Raw genomic sequence first — 26,434 nt, forward strand, 5'->3', positions numbered from 1 at the left:
TTTGAATATGCCTAACATTTCCATCAAGAAATACGGCAAGAACATTACCATACCCTTTGATTTGGTACCCTCTATCACACCAAAGTAGATATTAGCACCATTGTTCATTTCTTTGAAATTCTCAAACCAATGTCTGTTACCTGCCCTGTGAGTGGAAGCTCCTAAGTCCACAAACCAATTTTCTGCTTCATCATCCTCAGCAGAGTATGCATAATCAGATACAAACAATCTGAGATTCTGATTCTGATCATCATCAACAAAGTTCCCTGCATGCTTCTTATGTATATGTCGACTTTCATCAAGCTTCTTTTAATGGCAATTCTTAGCAATGTGATTAACTCTACCATAATAAAAACAGTTGGGTCATGAATCACTTATGTTTGAAGACATACCTTGAGGTGGTTTTCTTTGTGGTGTACCTCTGCCTTTTTGTCCTGCACTTGCCTTCTCTCTGAAGGGCTTTTTCTTCGACATTAAAGCAAGATCTGAACTCTGGGGTTTCAGAGTCATCCACCTTTCTTCCTCTTGCATCAGGATCCCTGTTGATTCTTCAAATTTGGGGGTTTTCTCTCTCGCATTCAATCCCGTGATAAACATTTGATAGTCATCAGTCATACCATTCATGGTAATTGTAACGAGATCAGTGTTTGGCATTGTTTCCCCTATGTCACCCAGGTTATCTCTGGGCTTCTTGATTTGAGAAATGAATGCAACCATTGATTCATTCTCCTCCATTTTAATGGAGAGAATCTTGCTTTTCAGAAACAACAGGTGATTTGTGTTTTTGATCTCGTACAGGTCCTTGAGAGTTGTCCAAATGTCATTTGTTGATTTACATTCTCGGATGTGAGGGATAATACAATCTTTCACTAACAATTTTAAGAGCACTTTTTCTTTATTCTCCCTCTTTTCCCAGTCCTGGATTGTTGTTGTTGTTCCATCTGTAGCTATGATCGGCTTCAACTCATCACTACTTGCAATCGCCCATGCGTTTTGCCCCTCCAACAGGGTCTGCCACAACAACCTCCACACCACGATTTCGCAACAGATCTACGACCTCCGATGGCTTATCTAAGAGCAAAATTCGGCCACACACCCGGCGCAAGCTGCCGCCAATCGACCTGCCCAACTTCGACTGCAATTGATAGATGCAATCAAGCCACCACCAGCATGCAGATCCACCATCCAGCGCTGGCTCTGTGGATCTCAGTCCACCGCTGCACCACACCTCACCGTTGCGCCCCGAGACCACGGCTCTGCCACTACCGCCCTCACCGTTGATTGGCCTGATCAGTGGAGCCATATATCGTGCCCCCACGATTCCACTGCACTAACAATCTACAAATGCGTAGCCAACGGGTCATAAGTGCCAAAACTTGGTAGTGTTCATTGTTCTGAATCTGCACGTCCATGCAAACCGCAGTTCGACACTCTCTTGGAATGAGCACCGCTCCACGAATTCAAAGCTGCTGACGCCCTCGATCACTATTTCCCTGCGGCTGGCTTATCCGATCAACAATATCTACACCGATCTCCCGGCTTGCGCAACAACGCCTTAAAAAAACAACCAGTCAGCCAACCTCCACGTCGACCAGGAGGAACGCCCTCTCGAGAAAGTTGTGGCGAAAAAGTGTGATCGTGCAGGAAAATGATCGTGGCAAGCGGGCACCAATAGAAAAATCTACAACTCTGGGGAAATTGAAAAATCAACCATTATCAATGTGGCAGCGCCTAACCAGCCATACATAGGGTATTCAATGTGCCGGGAGATGCACCGGACATACTTCGCTAACACGCGAATTGCCCTTTCTTATTTAGTGGCGAGTTTCTGAATTTGCGTGTTAGCAGGCTATCTCCCGTGCATCTCCCGACGCATTGAATACCCTATGTATGGCTGGTTAGGCGCTTCCTATCAATGTTGTAAGGAACTAATTCCAACTACCACCATTATTACAGCGGTCAGAATTCGACAGATGATTTAATGCAGGTTCTAGAATTTATTGACAATGGGCAATTAGGGGGAGCGGAGCGTTGGAAGGAACTAATTCCAACTACCACCATTATTACAGCAGTCAAAATTCAACAGATGATTTAATGCAGGGCAAAACTTTCTGAAAAAGCCACTATCCCAATCAATCTCCAGAATTTTCTTTGTCCTATATAAATACCTGATCAACAAATAAAGTTGAAAGTTGCAAATTGCTAAATTCCAACTTCTGTGTTGTGTTTATGTGTTTGAGTCTCTGCTCTCTGATAGTCAACACTATCAGATTTGATTGACGGTAAAATATTATTTGGATGATTGGTCGTGCGTTTTTTTAATTCAACAACTACACATTGAAATATCAACGCACGTATAATTGTTTGATGTTTACGTACATTACTAGTATCATTGAAACAGCAATAATATCATTGAATCTGATAAGTGTAGAAAAAAATTCTACAAATTAGTTTAGAAATTAATAGAAATTAGTTTTAAAAATAATAAAAATTTTGGTAAGATTATGATAAAATTTAGTAGAATTTTTTGAAAATTTGAATTAGAGCTGTTAAATTTTAGGATTTAAGATTTTGGGTTAGAAGGATTTTTTATAGTACTGAATTCATTTTTATTGTAAAAAAAATTCAAACACTCCAACATTCTGATTTTTTAATTTCTTTTTAAACCAAATTCCAACCAAAAAAACCTGGAAATATATAGACATATGTATTCATCTATTCTGATAAAATTAAATTTAAAATCCAAATTCCAACCAAAAAAACCTGGAAATATATAGCCATATGTATTCATCTATTCTGATAAAATTAAATTTAAAATCCAAATTCCAAACTTAATAACTAAAATTTAATAAATCTGTAACTGTGACATTGTTGTGCATGTACGTCTACTTCCTCTTAGCTTCTTCTGGTGGATGCCGGTGGTTTTGCAGAGTAAAGTGTAAATAAGGCTACTGAGAAGAAAAGTGTAAATAAGACATATTTTATGTTGGCGAGTGTTTCTTGTGTGCCTAAGGTTTTAATGTACAAGGATAGGTAACATCTGTGGAAAAAAATAAACACGATGCAATAATATAAATTGTGGTCGGAAGTTCATGTTTCCACGGTTCAATTTCCATCCAATTCATTCAAAAATAATTTAATAATAAAAGAAAGAAGAGGATAATATGGCGACTTGAAAATTACAGAAAGCAACCCTATACACTAGTATTCAATATTTTAAATAACTAGGTATTGATACACAGACAGAGTAGCAAAGGTGCAGCTGGTAACTTCATTGGAGTTGCGAGATCATTCAGTCGAAAATATAGCGGTTGAGCTCACATTCCCCAATATCTGTAACACATTTTGGTTATTGCTTCTCTGTTATTCTATATCCAATGGCAGATATGATTAACTTGACAACAGTTGGAGACGCTACTTGCTCGGCATCCTCCACCACATCCGTATCACAGGGCAATAGCTGCAGCTATGTTTTTGATGTATTCATAAATCACCGTGGTCCTGACGTGAAGGGAGGCCTCGCCAAGCATATCTACCATCGCCTGAAAGAACATGGATTAAGAGTATTTTTGGACCAGCCAGAATTGGAAAAGGGAGATAGCGTGACTTCTCAAATCAAAGAGGCGATTCGAACTGCCACGGTCCATGTTGCAATTTTTTCTCCAAGATATGCTGAATCTAGTTGGTGTCTCAACGAATTAGTATTGATGTTGGAGTCGGGCTCAACAATTATTCCCGTCTTTTATCATGTCAATCCTTGGGAGCTTCGGTGGACGCGGATCCAAGATGGAGTTTATGCTCGAGCCCTGAGCATAGTCCGGTGTATCCTTCTGTGTAAAGAGGACGAAAATGGAGCGTATGCTCGAGCCCTGTCCACCGAAGAAGACAACAATAGATCCTCAAACCAATACAAAGAGGCTACGGCATAACTCGAAAACTATTGAGAAATGGAGGAATGCCCTTTCTATTGTAGCAGACACAAGCGGCATTGACCTGAAGGCGTGTAATGGGTAAGAGCGCCCCTGCTTCTCCCTTCATAGCTTTTAATTTGGTGGATTAATAAGGATATCGATATCTTTTAGGCGTTCCTTACAGACACACATTTATTGTTGAAGGCTACCACGAGCTCTCAGCAAAGACCAAGACCTATTTTTCTACAGCAGGGATTTCTTAACTACATGAAGATCTTGCAATCCTAACAATCCTCCATGATATCAGTGTCGTCATCAAGCCTTCTAGGTAAGTTTTTCATATGCCCTTTATTCCTAGCAAGATCTATTTCAAAAGCAGCAAGCAGCTCCACTAATATGAAATCCTGTCTGAAAGAAGGTGAAGATACCTCGTTCTGCGGCAAGTTTTGATTTACCGCCTTGTTCGGTAAGATTACTCCCTAGGGTTAGGATTTCGAAGATTGAGAGGCTCGACCAAACACAACGGTAGAATAACACGACCACGCCTTCATGTTCCACGTATTATAATGGCGGGTATACGGCCAGGCCTATTGAAATTCAGACCTCTATTGTGATCCAGCAAAACAAGCTGCACAATGGAGGAGAGACCGTGGCAGACCCGGCTATAACAAAAAAAAGCGAAGACCTCACCTGCAATTTCAGTGAATTGGAGGATCAGTCGCCAAGTTGCAGAGCTTTTTTTCAAGCAGAGGCCTCGCTGCAAATGATCGAGCCGGAGATCAAGGGTAAGGGGCAAAAAAAAAAAACGTAACTGAGGACAGATTTAGCTATGGCACAATTTGTCCGTGGGAATAAACCCAATTATTTTTCTCCCGAGATATTCAGAAAACTCCCTCTTGAAAAGGGATACAACATTAGAAATTCCTCAGTAAGGGAAGTAAACATTGTAAGTTCAATACCTCTCTCGGGTAAAGAAAAGGCAAATTATGCACCCGGGAAAAGGTAGAATCCGGTGTCGGGAACGAGAGTCAAGAATTATCACCAGCAACTTCAAGCGAGTACCCAGTAAGCTGAGCTAGGGCGTTACTGTGCAAACCCTCTGCATGCAAAAGATATTAGATGGGTTACATAACACGCAACATTATGGAACAAAAGCCTTAACAGAAATTAAACCTGGAACAAACCCTAGACCTCTCAGTAAATACCTGAAGGTGCTTCCCCGCCATATCAAGTCTGCGACGCCACAGGAAACCGGGGATGGTGTGTTAGCTAAATCCTCTCTTGAAGATTATCGAGAGGCAGAGTAAAATGTTGAAAAGCAACTTGTTTCCGCTGAAGAGCATCAGAAGGAACCCTCACCTTAAATGTAAAACAACAAATCAAAGAATGTGTGAAATTCTGGAGGAAACAGAAGTTACTAAAGGCACTGCGCAGAAATGTCTAAGAAGGTCGAGCGACGGAGATCCCCAGCAGGCTCACCATGCAAATGACTCGCAAACCCCACGGAAAAACCAGGTACAACTGAACCATAGGTTCAGAACCTTATCTAACCAACGGTGATGCTGCTCCACATGTTAAACCAAAGTACATCGAGAAGGATCCAACAGCTGTTGAACCACCGCATGCACCAGCTGCCAATGCACAACCTTGTTATAACCTTACGAAACCCTGCAACCTTAGCATATACATATACCTGTTTACGAAATAAGGAATTAATGCTAGCACTAACACTAGACCGTTGACGGTCAGGCATAATGAAACTGAGCGTAATTTTCAACTTAACCTATGTTCGGGCCTCTTCCGCCTCGGGAAGAGGCCAAATAAGATGGGAAAGCTTCAGCAGGGAAGCAGACATAGGTTATCTGGGCAGAACACCGCACAAACCTTATTCTAACCGCCGTATAACAGACAAGGAAAACGGTAAACTAATGCTAAGTCGGGTCATAACGATTACTATAGTCCCTGCCAGATGCCAGATGGCAGGGACAAAATTTCAACACAGAAATCGAAAATACATAAATTCATCTGCAAAAACCCTGCTAATTTCAGAGGGCGAGGCAATAAACTATGTGAATTTGCAGTTCTATTATCTTCAAACAAATTTAGCAGGGACCTGAAGCAAAAATCTAAATCTATGATCGGAGACTCGCAAAGTTCTGCATAAAGTGTAAACTCCGAGTTATCGCAAATTACGAAACAATCTAACGAAAAGACCAGGCAAAAACCTAACTCTATACGGAAAAAACGGCATTTGTTTCCTGTGTGGAACTACGAATACTTTAAATGTAAAGTTCGCGTAATTGCCGAAGAATTTAGCAGCAGAAAACTCCCTCTTGAAAAGGGATACAACATTAGAAATTCCTCAGTAAGGGAAGTAAACATTGTAAGTTCAATACCTCTCTCGGGTAAAGAAAAGGCAAATTATGCACCCGGGAAAAGGTAGAATCCGGTGTCGGGAACGAGAGTCAAGAATTATCACCAGCAACTTCAAGCGAGTACCCAGTAAGCTGAGCTAGGGCGTTACAGGCACCTGTGTGCTGTCAAATGCTTCATCTGTAATTCCATTTCCAACCAGATAACCCTGAAAAACTAGCCATGCAAGAAGTCAGTAGGCCTGAATGAAGCCTATGAATTTCAATTAGATTAGCAAAGAGACTGGACGTAGTAATAAACAGGCTAGTAATAAAAAGAAAAAACGAATAATTGAAAGTTATATAAAAAATTATTAAATAAAATAATATGACAATTAGAATATATAAATATATAAAAGTCGCCACAGCTGGACTTCATGCTACCGCATGGATACCAAGTGTCGCGTTAAGTCCCGACGGAAAATCCCAATGGCGCAATTCATGCAGTGAATGAATGGCTTCTGTGCGCAGCGGGTGAACCACTTTCTGTGTGCAGTGGGTGAACCACTTGAGTTAATGGCTTATTTGAATGGCTTCGTGCAGTTAATGACTTGGGAGAGAGACAGGGGCAAACCGACAAGAAAACGGGCTTAGGCTTAGGCTTAGGCTCGTTGGCAGGGGAAAGTTTGGAGTGGCCTTCTGAAGAAAACGAAAAAAAAAATGCGGAGCAGATCTTCCGGGGGTTCGTTTTCCCCCAAATTGATTGTGCTCCTCTGCGTTCCTCAATGGGTCACCTGTTCTTGAGAAGCCTGATGGACAAGGCCCTGAGGTACGCCAGAAGGCATTTATGCTGTCTGTAGCATTTCTAGATATCCGTTGATTTTGATAATTGGACCTTTTGTTCCTCACAGGATCCAAACTGAAGCAGTTGGAGGAGAAGAAAGGCATTGTTATTAGATTCGTTATTGGACACAGTGTTACAGCTGGTGGTATTTTGGATCGTGCCATTGATTCAGAAGACGCACAGCATCATGATTTCCTTAGATTGGAACATGTTGAAGGCTACCACGAGCTCTCAGCAAAGACCAAGACCTATTTTTCTACAGCAGGGATTTCTTAAGTACATGAAGATCTTGCCGTCAAAGAGGAGGGATTTCTTAACTACATGAAGATCTTGCAATCCTAAAAATCCTCCATGATATCAGTGTCGTCATCAAGCCTTCTAGGTAAGTTTTTCATATGCCCTTTATTCCTAGCAAGATCTATTTCAAAAGCAGCAAGCAGCTCCACTAATATGAAATCCTGTCTGAAAGAAGGTGAAGATACCTCGTTCTGGGGCAAGTTTTGATTTACTGCCTTGTTCGGTAAGATTACTCCCTAGGGTTAGGATTTCGAAGATTGAGAGGCTCGACCAAACACCACGGTAGAATAACACGACCACGCCTTCATGTTCCACGTATTATAATGGCGGGTATACGGCCAGGCCTATTGAAATTCAGACCTCTATTGTGATCCAGCAAAACACGCTGCACAATGGAGGAGAGACCGTGGCAGACTCGGCTATAACAAAAAAAAGCGAAGACCTCACCTGCAATTTCAGTGAATTGGAGGATCAGTCACCAAGTTGCAGAGCTTTTTTTCAAGCAGAGGCCTCGCTGCAAATGATCGAGCCGGAGATCAAGGGTAAGGGGCAAAAAAAAAAAACGTAACTGAGGACAGATTTAGCTATGGCACAATTTGTCCGTGGGAATAAACCCAATTATTTTTCTCCCGAGATATTCAGAAAACTCCCTCTTGAAAAGGGATACAACATTAGAAATTCCTCAGTAAGGGAAGTAAACATTGTAAGTTCAATACCTCTCTCGGGTAAAGAAAAGGCAAATTATGCACCCGGGAAAAGGTAGAATCCGGTGTCGGGAACAAGAGTCAAGAATTATCACCAGCAACTTCAAGCGAGTACCCAGTAAGCTGAGCTAGGGCGTTACTGTGCAAACCCTCTGCATGCAAAAGATATTAGATGGGTTACATAACACGCAACATTATGGAACAAAAGCCTTAACAGAAATTAAACCTGGAACAAACCCTAGACCTCTCAGTAAGTACCTGAAGGTGCTTCCCCGCCATATCAAGTCTGCGACGCCGCAGGAAACCGGGGATGGTGTGTTAGCTAAATCCTCTCTTGAAGATTATCGAGAGGCAGAGTAAAATGTTGAAAAGCAACTTGTTTCCGCTGAAGAGCATCAGAAGGAACCCTCACCTTAAATGTAAAACAACAAATCAAAGAATGTGTGAAATTCTGGAGGAAACAGAAGTTACTAAAGGCACTGCGCAGAAATGTCTGAGAAGGTCGAGCGACAGAGATCCCCAGCAGGCTCACCATGCAAATGACTCGCAAACCCCACGGAAAAACCAGGTACAACTGAACCATAGGATCAGAACCTTATCTAACCGACGGTGATGCCGCTCCACATGTTAAACCAAAGTACATCGAGAAGGATCCAACAGCTGTTGAACCACCGCATGCACCAGCTGCCAATGCACAACCTTGTTATAACCTTACGAAACCCTGCAACCTTAGCATATACATATACCTGTTTACGAAATAAGGAATTAATGCTAGCATTAACACTAGACCGTTGACGGTCAGGCATAATGAAACTGAGAGTAATTTTCAACTTAACCTATGTTCGGGCCTCTTCCGCCTCGGGAAGAGGCCAAATAAGATGGGAAAGCTTCAGCGGGGAAGCAGACATAGGTTATCTAGGCAGAACACCGCACAGACCTTATTCTAATCGCCGTATAACAGACAAGGAAAACGGTAAACTAATGCTAAGTCGGGTCATAACGATTACTATAGTCCCTGCCAAGTTAATATTTAAGGTCTAAGCCAGTTCGAATACCAGTTGCAGCAGTTTAGCTTGTTTACTCCGAAGGATTCTAGTTAGCATTCAAGCAAGCAGCACTAGGAACAGAGGCCATAGAGACAGAAGCAGGGGCATTATCAACACCAATTGCATAGAAATAAAGGGCATCAGAGGTAGAGCCAATTTCAGATTCTCCGGTTACAGGGCATCAGGAGCAGCATTCAAGTAAGCATATCAGCCATCAGATCCAAATCCCATGCCCGTGGGGGCAATTTTTGGTTATTAAGGTAAAGGCAATTCGAATACCAGTCGCAGCAGTTTAGCTTGTTTACTCCGAAGGATTCTAGTTAGCATTCAAGCAAGCAGCACTAGGAACAGAGGCCATAGAGACAGAAGCAGGGGCATCATCAACACCAATTGCATAGAAATAAAGGGCATCAGAGGTAGAGCCAATTTCAGATTCTCCGGTTACAGGGCATCAGGAGCAGCATTCAAGTAAGCATACCAGCCATCATGAAATGCATGTCATGCATCCAATATTACATAATAGAGCTGAATTTTAAGAAGCCTGAGAGAAGTCAAATTACTCCAGCTTCTGGATCTGTGGGATGATTGGCTGCCTCTATAATAAATTTGGCCTTTACTTCACTAGCATTCTCCCTGTGACCAGTACGCAGTAGCAATCAAATTACTAAATTAGCATCTCCAACTTTGCAATAACAGTGATTATGGAATATATGTATCAAAACTAAATCTCAACAAAGTAGCCTATGCAATGCAGTGTTTTGTCAATTGAATTAAAAAGTACTTTCAAATCCCTGTCAACTTCCAAATGCCAGATGGTCTTTGTGTGCTTCATTAAAGCTGGAATGTCAAGGCCATTGCTGTTCTTTATAGCTCCTGAAATGTCACTAACTGCTACAATCTTTGCACCCTTTTCATGGATAAGTTCAGCTGCCCAGGAACCGACATTTCCAAAACCCTGAAAAGGTGAGAGAGGTTTTGGTTCAAGAATGTATTTCAGTCTGTAATGGTTCCAATCCCCTCGAATTGATGTTATTGCCATATTTATGCAGCCAATTTCATTTCATTTAGTGTCCATAGATATCCTTTGAGTAAAGCAAAAGCATGGTAATGAGTTTCTTTGATGCAATTAGTGCAACTAGTAAATTCAAAGAAAGGCAAGCAAGATGGTGTTTTTTTTATGCGGCTAGACTTACATTCACAGTAAAGGCTGAAGAGAAAAACAATCTACCTGGATTACAAAACGTTGACCTGAGATGCTTTTACCATACTCAGCTAACAAAGCTTATGTTGCATACATAACACCTCTACCAGTTGCAGCATCCCTGCCAAGGGATCCACCTAGATCCTACCCATCACAAAAGAATCTTTCTAACATCAAAAAGCTATGTAAATTATACACTCAAGAGGTTGGTGAGGTCTTTTGGAATAAGGATTTATATACTTACAACAGGTTTTCCAGTAACAATTGCAGGTGAGTATTCGTGGAATTTTGAATACTCGTCTAATATCCAGGCCATTGTCTGTTCACATCAACCATGTAACCATAGTGGATATTGAAGAAATATGTATTAAATCTCGGAGCTAATAACATCTATGTGGACTCCAATCAAATCATGGATCTTCTGAGTAAAGACACGAGTAAGCCTTTCTAACTCACTGAAACTTAAACTCCGTGGGTCGCAACCAATACCACCCTTTGCTCCCCCATATGGTATGTTAGCTACAGCAGTCTTCCATGTCATTAGTTGTGCTAAGGCATTTACCTCATCTGGGTCAACCTGCATACCCCAGCGATAAATAGATTATTTATAGCATTCTCTGAAATGATTGTTGCAGGGTACACACCTGGTATAATTCATCTGAAATAAGTCCCTTTCCATGTGCAAAAGGCACCTGTGTGCTGTCAAATGCTTCATCTGTAATTCCATTTCCAACCAGATAACCCTGAAAAACTAGCCATGCAAGAAGCCAGACAATGAGAAAACGTAACGTAGTTTCTAGTCATCAACATATTTTGGAGAGGCCTGAATGAAGGCTATGAATTTCAATTAGATTAGCAAAGAGTTTTGACCTTAAGGTTCAAGGTTGGCTACTTAATACCAGCTGCATTTTCTGTCATAGACAATATACAACACATATGAAGGAAACCCTCCTATGAAAATTTCAACACCTTCAAAAAGCTGTAAAACTTCAAAGCAAAATTGAGCAGACAATGACGTTCTGCTAGTGAAAAATATCTCGAGTGGAGAAGGCAGGGCCACCCTCACGAATTTATAGATATGTACGTAGCCAGATCTTTTGAAATAGCATAAATCTGACCAGTAACATGTCTGAAGTATCTATTACCCTCTTCACCAAACTTCCAATATTCTGGCTCATGATACTTGACACCTCTGAAAGAACACAAATTATTCTTATTAGCACATTTTCCTAAATGTAAGACAATAAATATTAGAAAACTGCGAGAACCAAGGTTTTGTATTGCAGCAGGCACACGAAAATCCTCAACAGGCAGCCTTAAAAGAACACCTCAGTTTAAACTTCAAACTCCACAGCACTCTACACATGATTTACTGCCATTCAAGTATTATAATACCATGGCTTTTGATTCAAACAAAGAACCTCAATTCCGTGGAAGACATCTATGTCCCCTCTAAATATAAAACGACTTCGGAAACTGTTTACAAGCCACTAATTTGAATTTTGTACAGAGTGACAGAACACAGCACAAGGATATGATTTGCTTCTGAAATCCAAAAGACTATAATCATTTAGCTCTATACATCTTCAATCACAATTTTCACAAAATTATAAACTGCTTTATGCTATTTGGTCATAGCTACTTACTTCTGTGCAAGAACAGGTCCAGACTTCATGCAACCAAGGTAAATTCTTAACCTGGATAAGAACTTTCTCTCCATAATTTTGTTTCACTGCACACATGAACTCATGAAGGAAGTCATAATATTCCTACAAAGCATAAAAACATATCATCAGCCACAAGATATTTTGTCCCTGAGAACTGAAGAAAATAAAGGAAGCATTTACTAGTTCATTCAAATAGAAGGAAACCTGGCCAGTAGTGCGCTTTTGTCGGAGACCAATATAAAATTCATCATTTAAGAGATTTTCATTGTTGGTCCCAACATCAATTGTTATTGGAAGACGCTGTCCACATACCAGTAGAGTAGTTAAGAGAATAAAAATACAAAATAATTGACTGACTACAAGGCGAGACATGCAATAGTGGGTTAAAAATCCTTTTCTGTCAGTTACATGCATTCATCATGGAATAGAAATGAAGGGGCTCTAAAATGTACTATGTACAAGGTGCTTAGCAGACTAAGCTATACAACAGAAAGAATCAATTTACCAGTTTTGCCGTAACTTTGCTGAAATTAGCATATGTTTAAACAATAAACTATAGGTTATTGTGCTGCATACCGATGAAGGACGAACTCCACCAAGTGCAGTGTATAGAGATAATTTCCCTACAGGTATGCCCATACCCTGTCAGTAGTGAAAACAATTGTCAAATGGATAATACAAACAAGGGGCAAAGATACAAGGAAATGTGAACACCCTAGTTAAAAATACAGGCATTTATTGAGTAAAGATGAGTTATAATAGAAACATCAGACAGGCAGAAAATGTGGAAAGATACAAACTAAGAATACACCCTAAGTTAAAATGACATGAACTAAATGCACACAGGTTCCAGTTTCTGGTTATTAAGTTTCCTTTTACCTGTATCCCTTCATAGATATGCAGATAAAAAGAACAAAAGCTCACAGTAAAAAACAAACTAAGACAAACATGGAAGGAGTACACTGGTAACAAGGATTCAATGCACACCAGCATAATAGCATTTACTTTGTAACATCCACCAAGAGTTTATAAAACAACCTTTCATTCCGCTCCTGCCAAGAGAAATTGTGTAACCCAGTAAACTATACTGTCAAACATATTTTATGCAATTTCCTTCCAGTAGTATCAACCACTTGCTTTCTCAGTAACAACATTGACCTCAAAAATACAACATGCTAAAAGTAGCACCCTTATAAGAAGTTAAAAGCAGGCCTAAACAAACCAGAAACCACATGAAAACAAATACAGCCAAAAAGCAACACATTCTTCATGCTCACATTATCCACTGAGGGAACACTCTGACTCCGATTGTCTACAGATTCCTTTGGTGCTGAACCATCCTCTAATGGTTGTCGTTCAGGAGAAGTGGTCTGGACTGGAGATACATACACCACCCTCAATTTGTGTTCCTCATATACCTTGTCAGATTCCTTGTTGAACTGGATGACACAAAAAATTGTTTCAACTGAGAGAATCCCTTGCAATGAGCACTAAGCTTCAGGGAAAATAGTTTTTAGTGTGAACTCACCATATCTGGAGTAATATCTTTAGCAGTCGTCCCAGCAGGGACCATAACACTCTGCACAAGAAATTTGTCCTTACATTGCATATCAGGCGGTATCTCTTTTTGCGCTTGCATGGTGACTACAAATAAAACAAAACCAATAAAATAAGAAGCTTTAGGCGTTCCTTACAGACACACATTTATTGTGGATATTATTCAGTGACGAAGAACTGCTCGTTGACGAGATCGTTGAACAAGTTCTGAAAAAAGTTCGCAGACCACTTCTGAATGTCGCTAAATATCCAACTGGCCTGTCTGAAAAAGTAAAGGATGTGGACATCACAGTGTCACTGCAACGGCAAAGCGGGAAGCCCAGTATTGTGGGAATTGCGGGTCTGGGCGGAATTGGAAAAACGACCCTCGCCAAAGAATTATTCAATCGGGAGATGTCAGATTACGATCGATCTTGCTTCTTGTCTGATGTCAGATCAGGAAATTTGCTTTCCCTGCAGAGTAACCTTCTTAACCGTTTGAGTCTCTCGAATGTACATATAAACAACATTCATGAAGGTATGGGGGCCTTCAAAAGGCATATCTCTTTTTCTAAGCAGGCTCTCGTAGTTTTAGACGATGTTGATCATATTAATCAACTAGATGCATTATTTTCCCCACTTAAAGATACTATTCATCGAGGAAGCTTAATTTTAATTACAACTCGCAATAAAGACGTGCTCACAAGCTCAGGGATGGCAGAGTCCTCTATTTACACGCTGAAAGGCCTAAATCGAGAGCACTCGCAAGAACTCTTTTGCTCCCATGCCTTTGGTCAGCCCCGTCCTGCGTTGGGATTTGAGGACGTGGTGGAAATTTTTTTGGATATCTGCAATGGGTTGCCCTTGTCTCTTAAAGTGCTGGGAGCCCTTCTTTGTGGAAAATATGATTTAGAATATTGGAGAGCGCAATTGCACAAAACCTCCAAAATACTTCCCAGCGATATTCAAAGCACACTTAAAATTAGTTATGACGCCCTGGATAAAGAGGAAAAACAGATATTCTTAGACATTGCCTGTTTTTTCATTGGAGAACACAGGGATACCGTCATCAGAATATTGGACGGATCCGGTTGGGAAGGATGGCTGGGTCTTCGTAACCTAGAGAACAGATGCGTGGTCGAGGTCGACAGTGAAAACTGTATAAGAACGCACGACCAGGTTAGAGACCTTGGCAGAGATCTCGCAAAGGAAACTCCTGAGCTTCGGCTTTGGTGGTTGACTGACCGCTTTCTTCATAATCTTTCTACGCGATCTCCTGTAAGTATTTTGTAGATTTCAACCTGCTTCAAAATAAATTTGCGTTAATCCTTTGAAGTTTTGAAGTATTACAACTTTGCAAGATTGACCATCTTGTTTCTAACAGTTCGAGGTGATCAATTCAGGTGCGTGGAATTAGCATGGTTCACGGAAATGTCTCTGAACAATCTCTGGAAACCCTTGCGGACAGCTTTAACCTAAGGCTGAAGGTTATTTTGTTGAACGCCTATTCCGGGCTGGGCAGGTACCACAACTAATATATCTCCGCTGGGAGAATTGCCCGTACTCGTCCTTACCTTCCTGGATTTCACTAAAAACTTTACGAGTTTTATATATACAGAAGGTGAGCCACCTGCAAACACTGTGGCAACATGAATCTCAGGTAATCTTTTCTTTTTTCTTTGAAACAGATTTTTGTTTTGTTTTTCTCCAAATTATAAAAATTGCTTGCACTTGAGAATTGTCTTCGCATACCACAATGCCAGAATGTTCACATTTACAGTGTCGAACCCACTTTATTAATGTACATTGCAGGCACCTCTAGAATTGAGGGAATTGTATATTCGTGCTCCCCTTTCAAAAGTTCCAAAGTCTATTGGAACGCTGAAGCACCTCCAAAAATTTGTCTTGTGGGGGAGTCACCTAGAAATTTTGCCAAATGAATTATGTCATATGGATTCCTTAAAACACCTTGCATTAAGGTATTGCTGCAGTCTGCAGGCACTCCCAAACTCACTGGGGAACTTAACAGCTCTCCAAAGTCTTGACTTGGGCAGCTGTTTTGCTCTGCATACGCTCCCAGACTCGATTGGGAATTTAACAGGACTCCAAAGTCTTGACTTGGAGGGGTGCTCCACTCTCCAGACGCTCCCAAACTCGGTTGGTAACTTGACGGCACTCCAAAGGCTTGACTTAGGTGGGTGCTTCTCTCTGCAGAGGCTGCCTGACTCGGTTGGGAACATGACGGGTCTCCAAAGTCTTGACTTGGCCGAATGCTCTCGTTTGCAGAGACTCCCAGGTTCGATTGGAAACTTGATGGGCCTCCGACGTTTTCACTTAGGCGGGTGCTTCTCTCTGCAGATGCTTCCAGACTCGGTTGGGAACTTGATAAGCCTGCAAAGTTTTCATTTGAGTGGGTGCTCCGCGCTGCAAACACTCCCAGACTCAGTTGGGAATTTGATCGGCCTCCAATATCTTGACTTTGGCGGGTGCTCCGCTCTGCAGATGCTCCCGGACTCGATTGGGAGCTTGACAGGTCTCCAACGTTTTCACTTGGGAGGGTGCTCCGCTATGCAAACTCTCCCAGACTCGATTGGGGATTTGACGGGTCTCCAACGTCTCCACCTTGGTGGATGCTCCGCTATGCAAACCCTGCAGACACTTCCAGATTGGATTGGGAATTTGAGGGGCATCCAACGTCTTCACTTGGGCCAGTGCTTCGCTCTGCAGACGCTCCCAGAGTGGGTTGGCAACTTGACGAGCCTCCAACATCTTCACTTGGGTGGGTGTTCCTCTTTGCAGACGCTCCCAAACTCGGTAGGGAAGTTAACCGGCCTCCAAAGTCTTTACTTGGGCGGGTGTTCCTCTTTGCAGACGCTGCCAGACTCGTTGGGGAAGTTGACGGGTCTCCAAAGTCTTCACTTGGGCGGGTGTTCTGCTCTGCAGGCGTTACCAGACTCGGTTAAGAACTTGGGTAGATTCTCCACTCTGCAGACTATCCAAAGCTCTCAGAGCCAGTTGGGAACTTGACGGGTTTCCAAAGTCTTTGAGGTTGTCGGAAATGTCCCAAACGGCACTGTTGTGGTATTAAGTCAATCAGCGGCACGCCCGGTTTTTCTCATTGGGTGATAATGTTTGGCAGTCTTACCTATGTTTGTATGGGTTTTTTTTTTAATTATTTATGGTTACATGAATATAAAATGCATTTGAAAATATTATATTAGCGAAATTTTGTAGAGTTATGAATTTGTATGATGTTTCAGGTTGGTTCCAAAGGTGTAAAGATCTGTCTTTTTTTATAGTTTTTTATCGTAGGAATATAAAATGTATTTAAAAAAAATATATTAATGAAATCATAAGACTTTAAGATTTTTTAAAGGTTTTATAACAAGAATATAAAGATTGGCTTAAATAAAAAGTTTTAGGTTGGTTTGAAAAAGGTAAATAATTAAATGAAAAGTTGTTTATTAGGTTTTTTTAATTTAATATTTATTATATTTGGTAATATTTTTTTTTTGAATTTTTACACAATAAAAAGAAAATATATATTATATAATTTAAATTTTAAAATAAAAATAAAAAATTTGTTATATGATTTGGATTTTTATAAGATTTGTTTTTTGGTTTTGTTGGTTTTGGGGGCGGTGTTAGAGAAAATTTGATTATTACATGATTTGGATTTTTTTATAGGAATTATGATTAGAGAAAATTTGATTATTATATGATTTAGAGTTTTTTCAAAGAATTATGATTAGATTTTTTTTTTTATATACTTAAAATGAAATTGTATTTATGAAAGTATTAATAGATAGGAATATTTTAGAAAAAAAATTTCTATTTTAAATTATATAATTTCAATCAATAATTTTACAATTTCAACAAAATTTAAAAAAATTTAATTGAATTTTGAATAAAAACATCTAAAAAATATTTAAATCATAACAAGTTTAAATTAAGTTAGATCTAAGACTTTTGTGATCCATAATGTAGATATTAGTTTTTGGGATTAATCACATTGTTAGGATTTGGTCGACCTTTGGAACCAATTAATGTGGTTTAAATTAAGTTATTTTTGAGCCGCGAGGCTCATTCTACAACCCAGTATCAGTATGAGGGGATGTTTAAGTTTGTCCCTCCATGCCTAATTAAAATTAAAAATTATGTTCTAAATAGGAAAATAATATTGGCTATAATTAAAAAAAATGAATACGTTGTAAAGTAATTAGAAGTAAAAAAAAATGTGTGAATGAGATGTTTAAATCTTATATTTTTCAAAAATATTTTAACAAGAGATTTAAATAAACTATTTGAAGATCTATGCTAACTAATTTATGTGGTATCTATGTATAGGAAAGAAATTAAGTTTTATGGTTAGAATTTTTAGTTTCTCCTATAGATACTTTATTTAGCATTCAAAACTACAATGAAAAACAACACAATGTATTTTGCACTATAAAAAAGTTCACTCGTGAAGAAATTTGATCCCTTTCGGCTCATGTTAGATCCGTACTTAAGATGGATTTATGCTGGTTATTTTATTTTTATTTTTAAGGAATGCAAATCTATCTAATATACTCGTGTTTATCAAGTGATTGTGAGGAATGATTGTTATTCTTCTCACATAAATTCAATTTCTACAAATAACATTGATAACATTGACATCTAACCTTTTTGTATCAAAAGTATGTATGTTTCCTCCTAAGAGATCGCAGGAGTATGTATGCCTTCGTAGACTTAACAATCAAATGGTTGCATTGAGGTGGCTAAACAAGGGGTCTCATACACCAATTTAGTATGTAACTTACCGGTGACCTTAAAATTAGATAAGAAGAAAAAGAAGAAAGAACAAATGAATTTAAAATGAGAAATAAAAGAAATGTTTAAAAATATGAAGAATTAAAATAATACTATATATATATGAATATTAGAATTTAATCATTTACAAAAGGATAAATTAAAAATTAAATATTTAATTTAATGAATATTTAAAATTTTAGTTTTTCCAACCAATTATTATTAACATCTCATTATATATTTTTTGGTGAAATTTGCAAGTGAGCCTAATAAGGTATCTCCACAATGAATATATGCAATTCCAATAATTCATTTTCTATTAATATTTTTAATTCTTAATCTTTTAACTTATTAATTTACAAGGTCATCTTGAAGAGTAATTATGTCATAGATAAGATTCAACTTGGATAAAGATCATAATAATTTATCCTTCCAGCTACAAGGTATCTCAAAAATTGATATTTGCAATTCCAATAATTCTTTTTCTTTTAATGTTTGTAATTCTCAATCTTTTACATTCTTAATTTATGAGGTCATGAAGAAGATTAATCATGTCATAAATAAGATATGAGCTTGGATAGAGATTGTAACAATTTATCCTTTCAACCATTTGAACTAGACACAATGAATTTTCAAGGTTGAATTGATTATATTAATTTTGTTAAGATTAATTTAAACTCTTTCCTTCTCCATTTCAAGAAGTTCATATGTGTGTGTGTGTGTGTGAATTAATGTTATGATATTATGTATAAAACAAATTTACATGGATTTGAAAAGTGAACATGGAGGATAAAACCTCTCCTCATCTTGTTGCCATTGACGACCAGAGGACCAAAAGACTCCCATAACCAGGTTACATCGAGGCCAAAGCTAGAATTGGACTGTCTTGCTACCCAACTATCCCATACATAAATAACAAATAGACTACCCAAGTATAAATGTCGCCTACAAATTTCAAACAACAAAAGATCCCACCAGAATTCCAACATAAGAGACCTTGAAAAATTACTATGACCAATACATAAACAACTAAATTAAGACTAAATTGTCGCATCCAACCATTTCCATAAAAAAAGATTTCAAAAGAAATAACAAGTTCTTTTCAAAACGAGTTGAGAACCACCACGAAGATCATGACGTCGCGACCGGCCTATGCCAACACAAAAAGGAGACCAAAAGAGATAACAATTGCCCTACATAAACAGACCAATAACTATGAGAAGACCAACTTAATGCACTACCTACCATTTATGCTCAATGATCAATATCTGAGGATGAAATATTTGTTGAAGTCCTTGCACTACAACTAGGAGGATCCATTAGGTCCCCACCATCTAAATCACAGAAATATGGTTCTCCACATGCGCTAGGTGGGAGTCAATCCTATCCAAGAAAAACAATTGATTCCTAAGTAGCCTCTCGATGTCTTCTAGGGATGCAAAAGCATTGTACTTCTCCACTTGCTTATCCTTCAAGACCAGGCCCAGAAAGGTCTTCATTTGCCAACGAAGATCCACATAGTTTAGTTATTTCTTCCTCCTTCCCCTAGTATGCCCAGGTTCAGGAACCCAAGCCAACATGTCCTCCAAAAGCTCAAAATCCGAAAACTATTGTCTTCCCCCCCCGCTTGGGTCTCAAGATTACAAATTTCCTTCCAAGTATTTGGTGAAACAAAATTGAAATATGTGGTAGCCAAGTCATGGGCACAAAGTCTCACGCCTCATTTCCCTAGCTGAGCTCTTCCACCTTCCCCCATTTTTCACCTCATTCTCTATCTTTGCGACATAGCTGAGACTCGGGGGCACACTTATTACAACTGCTATGAATGCATCTACCTGCAAAAAAAAGAGAATGGATGTGACCCACCTCCTACAAGACCATGATACCAGTAGACCAAATCATCACAAAAGCTCCAGACATGTGACCCAAACTTTACAAAATACCCACTAATTGAGACAAGGGATGAAACTTCCTCGACCAAGACCATTTTCCCATTAACCATTGAACAAGAGAAAGACAATACCAATACTAAATGACTTCACAAACAAAGAGTGTGCAACTAGACAATGAATTCAACAACCAACGCTCATCCTTCTATGCAAATGACCCAACATTTCAGAAACCTCGTAATTCACTTTGAATAGGACTCACAAGCCCCAACTTAAGCCATAAATGCACACGTCAAAACAAAACCCAACACCAAACTAATAAATTTCTCCAAATAGAATCCCTAGACCAAAGATGAAAATACATACACAAAGATTTGTCCCCTAGACACACATACCTAGACCCGATGAAAAACCTAAATAAGGAAACCAAGAATAGAAAATAAATAACCTTAGATTCCACGTTGCACTTGAGACTAGAAGCCCCCAATAACTCTTCTAGAAAGTAATCTCCCAGCTTCCATGAACAAGACTAGGCATCTAGGGAACACCAAGCATTCAAATGACATTTACATTGGCCAACATGACCTCCTTTCCAACCTTTGAAACCCACTACAACCCATAACACTAAGATTCTCACACACTCAAAATGAACAAAGGAACTACACCAGGAGGCCAAGGACCTTACCTTGATTCCTCTCTACTCACCATATAATGTCTCACCGCCCATCGAAGACCTTAAATAAAACCACCACCAACTGTGATACTGCATGCAAGGGAAAGCTTTGTCCTCCCTCTTTAAATGCTTAGTGTGTACTCAGGGTGGTGGGTGTAGCCTCCAAGGCCCTCATTCCATCTGCATTTACACCCCCATCGAGGGAGTATATACAATTTTAAAAATAATGATAAAATTTAAATCAATTTAGTATATCTTCACTATAATAACAATGAATACATTGAAATTTCCATGTAACCATCTCCCTCCCTTTATCATCACATTTGAGGAGGGGTATGATTTTTGTCTTTTCTCATTGATTTGATCCGTCAGGGTTATGAATTTATTTCCATTAGAACTATCCATCATTTTGTGGACCAAAGATAATGGATGGTTCTATTCTCATGTTTTCATTTGGCCCTTTTGAAAGTTTAGATAAACATGAAATTAAAATATTAGTCATGTGATACACATAAATACGTAAGATTATGACTCTTGGTTTCATATCTGAAGAGGTCTCTTCGAATTCTCATGACTCTTGATGTTCACTTGTGGCTTTTCAATTTCCGTGCAAGTGAATATTACAATTTACATAATTCCCTATGGATTATGTTTCCAACATTCACCCCTACCCTAGTCCTACCTTAACCCAAAGGGTGTATTTGAGTCCAAGAAGAGAGCTGGAATATGAAGGTAAATAACAACTAATGGCTAGATGTGATCTATAAATGTAGTGGTTTAAGGAAGACCACAAATCAAATGGGGTAGAACAAATCGCAGTCTTCTACTAGTGGTGGATTAAAGAAGATCAAAAATCAAAAAGGTAGTACAAGCCAAAGTCTTCTATCAATAGTAGTTTAAGGTTAGTCACCAACTATAGAACTTGGCTTGATTTAATTCCTAGAGCAATTCCTAATCTTGCTAGAAGTTTATGTCTTCTACTAAATGGAAGTGATTTTTATAATGGTTTAAAGATAACCACAAACTATTGAAATGGTGGTTTGAAGATGCCTACAAGTTATATAGCAAAAGCAATAAGTCTTCTACTAAGTGGTGGTTTAAGGAGGACCACAAACCAACTGTTGGTTTTGGGATGACCATAAACCAAATTTTGTTCATGGAACATGAGTTTGTCTCTGGTTACATCTTAGACTTTGATTTTGGTTGACTCTAGCTCTAGGCTTCGAGTACTAGCTTTGGTTCTGACTATGGCTCAAACTCAGTTAATATGAATTTGAAACTGGTAGTTCACTATCAATTTCCACCTCATCAGATACAAGGTGAGAGGAAGTGAAAATGAAAAGTATGTGATTTTTAGCTTCGAGAGGAAGTTCCTATACATTTGAAGGTTAAACACATCATACGAAACATGTCACTAATGTTGATATTTCTTTGAAAATTTTATATAACTAATCTAGTATTTATGCATGGAAAGTTTCCATTCTTAGAATACTATGTGATGTGACACAATCCAAGGTCTTGCAGCAACCAAACATGAATTACAAAACCATAATTGTTATTATAGAGTGCATAACCCCAACCATTTGGTTTTGGATACTGTATTAAATTAATTCAAATGACTAAATCACAAAGCATAATAGAGAGTGATTTAAGCATACACATGAGAAATCAAAATAGATTTCGAATATTTTCTGTTCATTCAGAATGTGATGTTACATACAAGAAATTTAGATCGAAGAGAGTGGAGTCCTCAAAGTACTTGTAATTCATATGTTGTTACATAGTGATACCATGCAACAACCAAAACACTCTCGCTAACTCATATAATGACCAGTTGATCTGAAATTAAAAACTTGAAGGTTTCTTAAAAAAAATTTTGCAAGTCTATGTATTGTGGGAGATGGATCAAGTTGCAAAAGCACATAAACTTAGTGCTTTTAGCTTAGTTTGTAGAAATAAAACAAAGAAAAATGAACCATAAAAGAAACACAACACAACAATTTGATACTGGAGTTGACCCTTCCTGGGCTACGTCTCTGGGTCTAGCTTCCAATGTTGGGCCTCTTCAATTATATGCTCAAATCTGAAATTATATCAATTTATAGTGCTCAAATAGAAAAATAGTGCTGCCAATGGATTTAGAATGCTCAAAAACCTCTATCTAGGCTCTTCTTAAGCTGAAAAAGCTTAAAAATGAGCAAGATATGCTTGCTGAAACCAAGATTTGTTATATGTTCTGCAATTCTGCAAAAATGGCTAACCATTCTATGTATTCTGCCTTTTCCCTTCCTACCAAAAGACAAATTTGCCTAGCACTGATGGGATTCCTGTCAAAAAATGCATAAAATGTCACCTCTTTAACTCCGTTAATAACCCCTTAAGCACCCAATTTTCAGCCCCAATAAGCGGTCATATGGCCCATATGGTAAGGGGTCAGGCTAACCACATGTCCCCACCAGTTTAGTTATGTTGCTCCAACCGTTGGTTATGGGGTTGGTTTGTGACTGAGGACCGATGCTTATCCTCCCAGCCCCTCCGTTGTAGCCTCCTGCTGATGGTCCTGTGGGCACTACATAGAACCAGGGTTTGGGCCTAGTCCCTACCCCTCTACCTTCGGCTCCTCCCAACTGGTTGTGTGGTGGCATATAAGACTAGGGGCTAGGTATAACTACTCAACCCCTCTTCCCTAAATGTGCCATTACTCGGTTTGAAATAAAAATGCCCACAATGTTATGTTAAGAACCATTGCATTGGTGTGCTAGTAAGGTGTTGTGATGGCTTGCCAAAGGTCTAGGGGTTGAACCCTGTCGAGGCCCTTTGGCCCTGTTGAAAAAATAATTTCGAATAAGAATCTGCCATGTGGTGGCCTATGATTGGTCATAAACAAAACACACCAACCAATAAAATCTCGCCAACCCAACTTGTATGACCCTTCCACATGTCAACATGGGATTGGCCTGTCTAAAATCGTACCAAACATAATCAGTTGATGACATCATCATATGGATTGCCGAGTCAGAAACCTAGTCAACTCTATTATTTGACTTTTTAGTTATTTGGAAAAAACTTCAGAACATCATAACTTTCTCATACGACTTCAGATTGAGGCGATTCAAGCGATGTTAGAGACAAGACAACAAACACTATGATTTGGCATTTGTTTTGAGTGATTTTGAGTACTTCCATTTTTGAGAATTTTTCTGATCCCCTAGATCATTCCTCCCCACTAGAAGCTTTTGAACCACCAAAAGTCTTGTTTCATTCAACAAGTAAGTGAAGTAAAACTCCCTCACTTTTCTTATCTCAATCCAATTGAATTTACTTGGATTAGTTCCTTTGAGCCCCATACGAAGATACTCCATGTTGCCTCTGCGTGAAGTTCTTATCCTCTTGTCAAGAATAGTATATTGCTACAATTATTCTATGTATTCAGGAGAAAATTATTATATGGATGGAATCTAAACATTCTCTCCTTGATATTCAATCATAGGAGTCTCATATAATCTCAATTTTTCCACATTCACGACGACATAAATTTTCATGTATGGTGAAAAATCTAATTGAAAAGCATTATTACCAATCTTCTCTAAGATTGTAAAAAGATCATATTTGATTGCCTTGAGCTTTTTACCTTCACCTTGAAATCTTTCCTTGCTGATATATAGCCAAACTTGATCTCCCACCTAGAAGATGTGGTCAACATGATGCTTGTCATGTCTCGCCTTGTACTTGGCTTGACTCTTCTCCAACTGTTTTTGTACCATCAGATGCACCAAATGAATTTGTTTAATGAAGTGCTTTGCTTGTCACTGCAACATCTTTCCCAAAGATAAAATCTAAGGGAGATTTGGTAAATATCCCAAACTTGTTTCGAATGGAGATGTCTTAGTTGAAGAATGCTTTATTGTAGGCATGTTAAATGTAATGTAAGTTTTCATCTCAAAGCTTAAGATGTTTGTTGCAGTATCCATGAAGGATATGTAATATTGTTCTATTCACTACATCTGATTGCTCATTGATTTTTGGATGAAATTTTATGCTCTTCTTCAACTTGGTGTCCATCAGTTCCCATAAACTTGATCAAAATTTCCTGAAAAATTGAGAATCTTGATCATAAATAATAGAAGTGGGAAACCAAAAGTGTACCCATACATTTTGGAAGAACATCTTTGTGGTTTTTTTAGTTGTAACATATTCCTTACATGGCATCAACACACACATTTTGCTGAAATGATCCACAACAACATACAAATAATCATGACCTTTCTTTGACATTGGTAGTCCTACAAAATCCATAGAAATACTTTCCAAAGGACGAGAAAGAAAGTGGAGTATAAAAACCCAATTTCCTATTGCTAGGCTTTCTATTAGCACACATAGAACCTCCTCTTACATATCTTGAAACACTTTCATTCATGTGAGGCCAATAACAATATCTCTGTAATTGTCAAACTGTTTTTCCTACACCAAGGTGACCAGTAATAAGAGAAGTATGAGCTTCCCTTATGATGTTGACTCTTTCACCTTGTGGAACACATGAACTTCCAAGATGATACAACTTGTTATGAACATGATAATCCAACTCTTTAACATGATTGCCTTAAATCAAAGTTGCATAAACATATTTAAAATCATCATCTTGAGCATATTGTTCAATATAAATTTCATGCATGATTGAGTTATGCTTAAGAATGACAGATCCATTAAAATTAGGGCCTGACAGCATATCAAAAACTTTGTTGTATATACCTTTCTTGTACCTAATTACCAAATGGAGCTGTTGTATAAATCCCATCCACAGTCCACTTGAAATGTCTAGCTTGTTGTAGCTTGGTTTGAAATTGTAAATATTGCATAGGTTTATGGTCAGTATGAATAGTTGTTTCCTTACCCATCAAATAATGCTTCCATTTCTTCATGCTTTGTACCAAGGCATACAACTCTTTATCATAAGTGTATGTTTTAACCCCATACAAAAATGTTGGAAATATTACTGAGAAGTGCGGGGGACGGGGGGGCGTGGGTGGCGGGGGTGAATCAGTATTAACAAATCAATAACCTTTTCATTTCCATTATCAAATTCATATACGCTACTTCAGTTAAGGCAACCCGCGTGTATACGCAACTGTGTTTAATGCAACTAGCATATATCCATCAAACTTATGATTCAGTTAATTCATCATATGAGTGCATCAGAACATTATTAACCATATAAACAGTAAACATGTGCAATAAAACAGAATAGATCATCACACATAAGAAGCACACATGAACACCATGATATAAGGTGGAAACCCAATGCGGGACAAAAACCACCTGTTGTTGTTTTCTTTAAGATAAGAAAAACCTGTTTACAATATTGTACTAGTGCAGATTCATACCAGTACGTAGGCACCCACCTGAAAAAGGCTACAAGCTTCTCTTGTTCTCTACCTTCTACTAGAAGGGAGCTACAACCCCCTAGCTCTCGTACTAGCCAATATATATTTACTAGTATGTAGGCGCCGGCCTACAGAAGGCTACA

At 38.7% G+C, this 26,434-nt stretch overlaps 1 protein-coding gene and 1 pseudogene across 1 annotated transcript; one reads left to right on the forward strand and one right to left on the reverse strand.

Moving 5' to 3' along the window:
- The first annotated feature begins 3,297 nt into the window (after positions 1 to 3,297).
- Positions 3,298 to 26,434, forward strand: part of LOC149200783 (disease resistance protein Roq1-like) — a 36,910-nt pseudogene continuing 13,773 nt past the window's right edge.
- Positions 8,552 to 13,702, reverse strand: LOC149200784 (uncharacterized). Its single transcript, XM_089402797.1, has 11 exons — positions 13,550 to 13,702; positions 13,299 to 13,460; positions 12,598 to 12,663; positions 12,226 to 12,321; positions 12,001 to 12,123; positions 11,421 to 11,546; positions 10,811 to 11,265; positions 10,599 to 10,673; positions 10,382 to 10,498; positions 9,935 to 10,108; positions 8,552 to 9,786 (listed from the first exon to the last, which is right to left on the reverse strand). The coding sequence occupies exons 1-6, from the start codon at positions 13,658 to 13,660 to the stop codon at positions 11,529 to 11,531; spliced, it is 576 nt and encodes a 191-aa protein (XP_089258923.1). The 5' UTR covers positions 13,661 to 13,702; the 3' UTR covers positions 8,552 to 9,786; positions 9,935 to 10,108; positions 10,382 to 10,498; positions 10,599 to 10,673; positions 10,811 to 11,265; positions 11,421 to 11,528.

Source organism: Pinus tabuliformis, chromosome 2_1 (genome assembly GCF_031772625.1).
Source record: "Pinus tabuliformis cultivar Carrire ecotype Pingquan chromosome 2_1, CPIR1, whole genome shotgun sequence".
Lineage (NCBI taxonomy): Eukaryota > Viridiplantae > Streptophyta > Pinopsida > Pinales > Pinaceae > Pinus > Pinus tabuliformis.

Excerpts from the sequence above, each read along its gene's own strand:
- LOC149200784 (XM_089402797.1), bottom strand. The coding sequence starts at position 13,660 with ATGCAAGCGCAAAAAGAGATACCGCCTGATATGCAATGTAAGGACAAA. Across the intron at positions 13,461-13,549 it reads AAGATATTACTCCAGATATG|TTCAACAAGGAATCTGACAA; the intron begins GTGAGTTCACAC and ends TGTGTCATCCAG. Across the intron at positions 12,124-12,225 it reads AAAAGCGCACTACTGGCCAG|GAATATTATGACTTCCTTCA; the intron begins GTTTCCTTCTAT and ends TATGCTTTGTAG.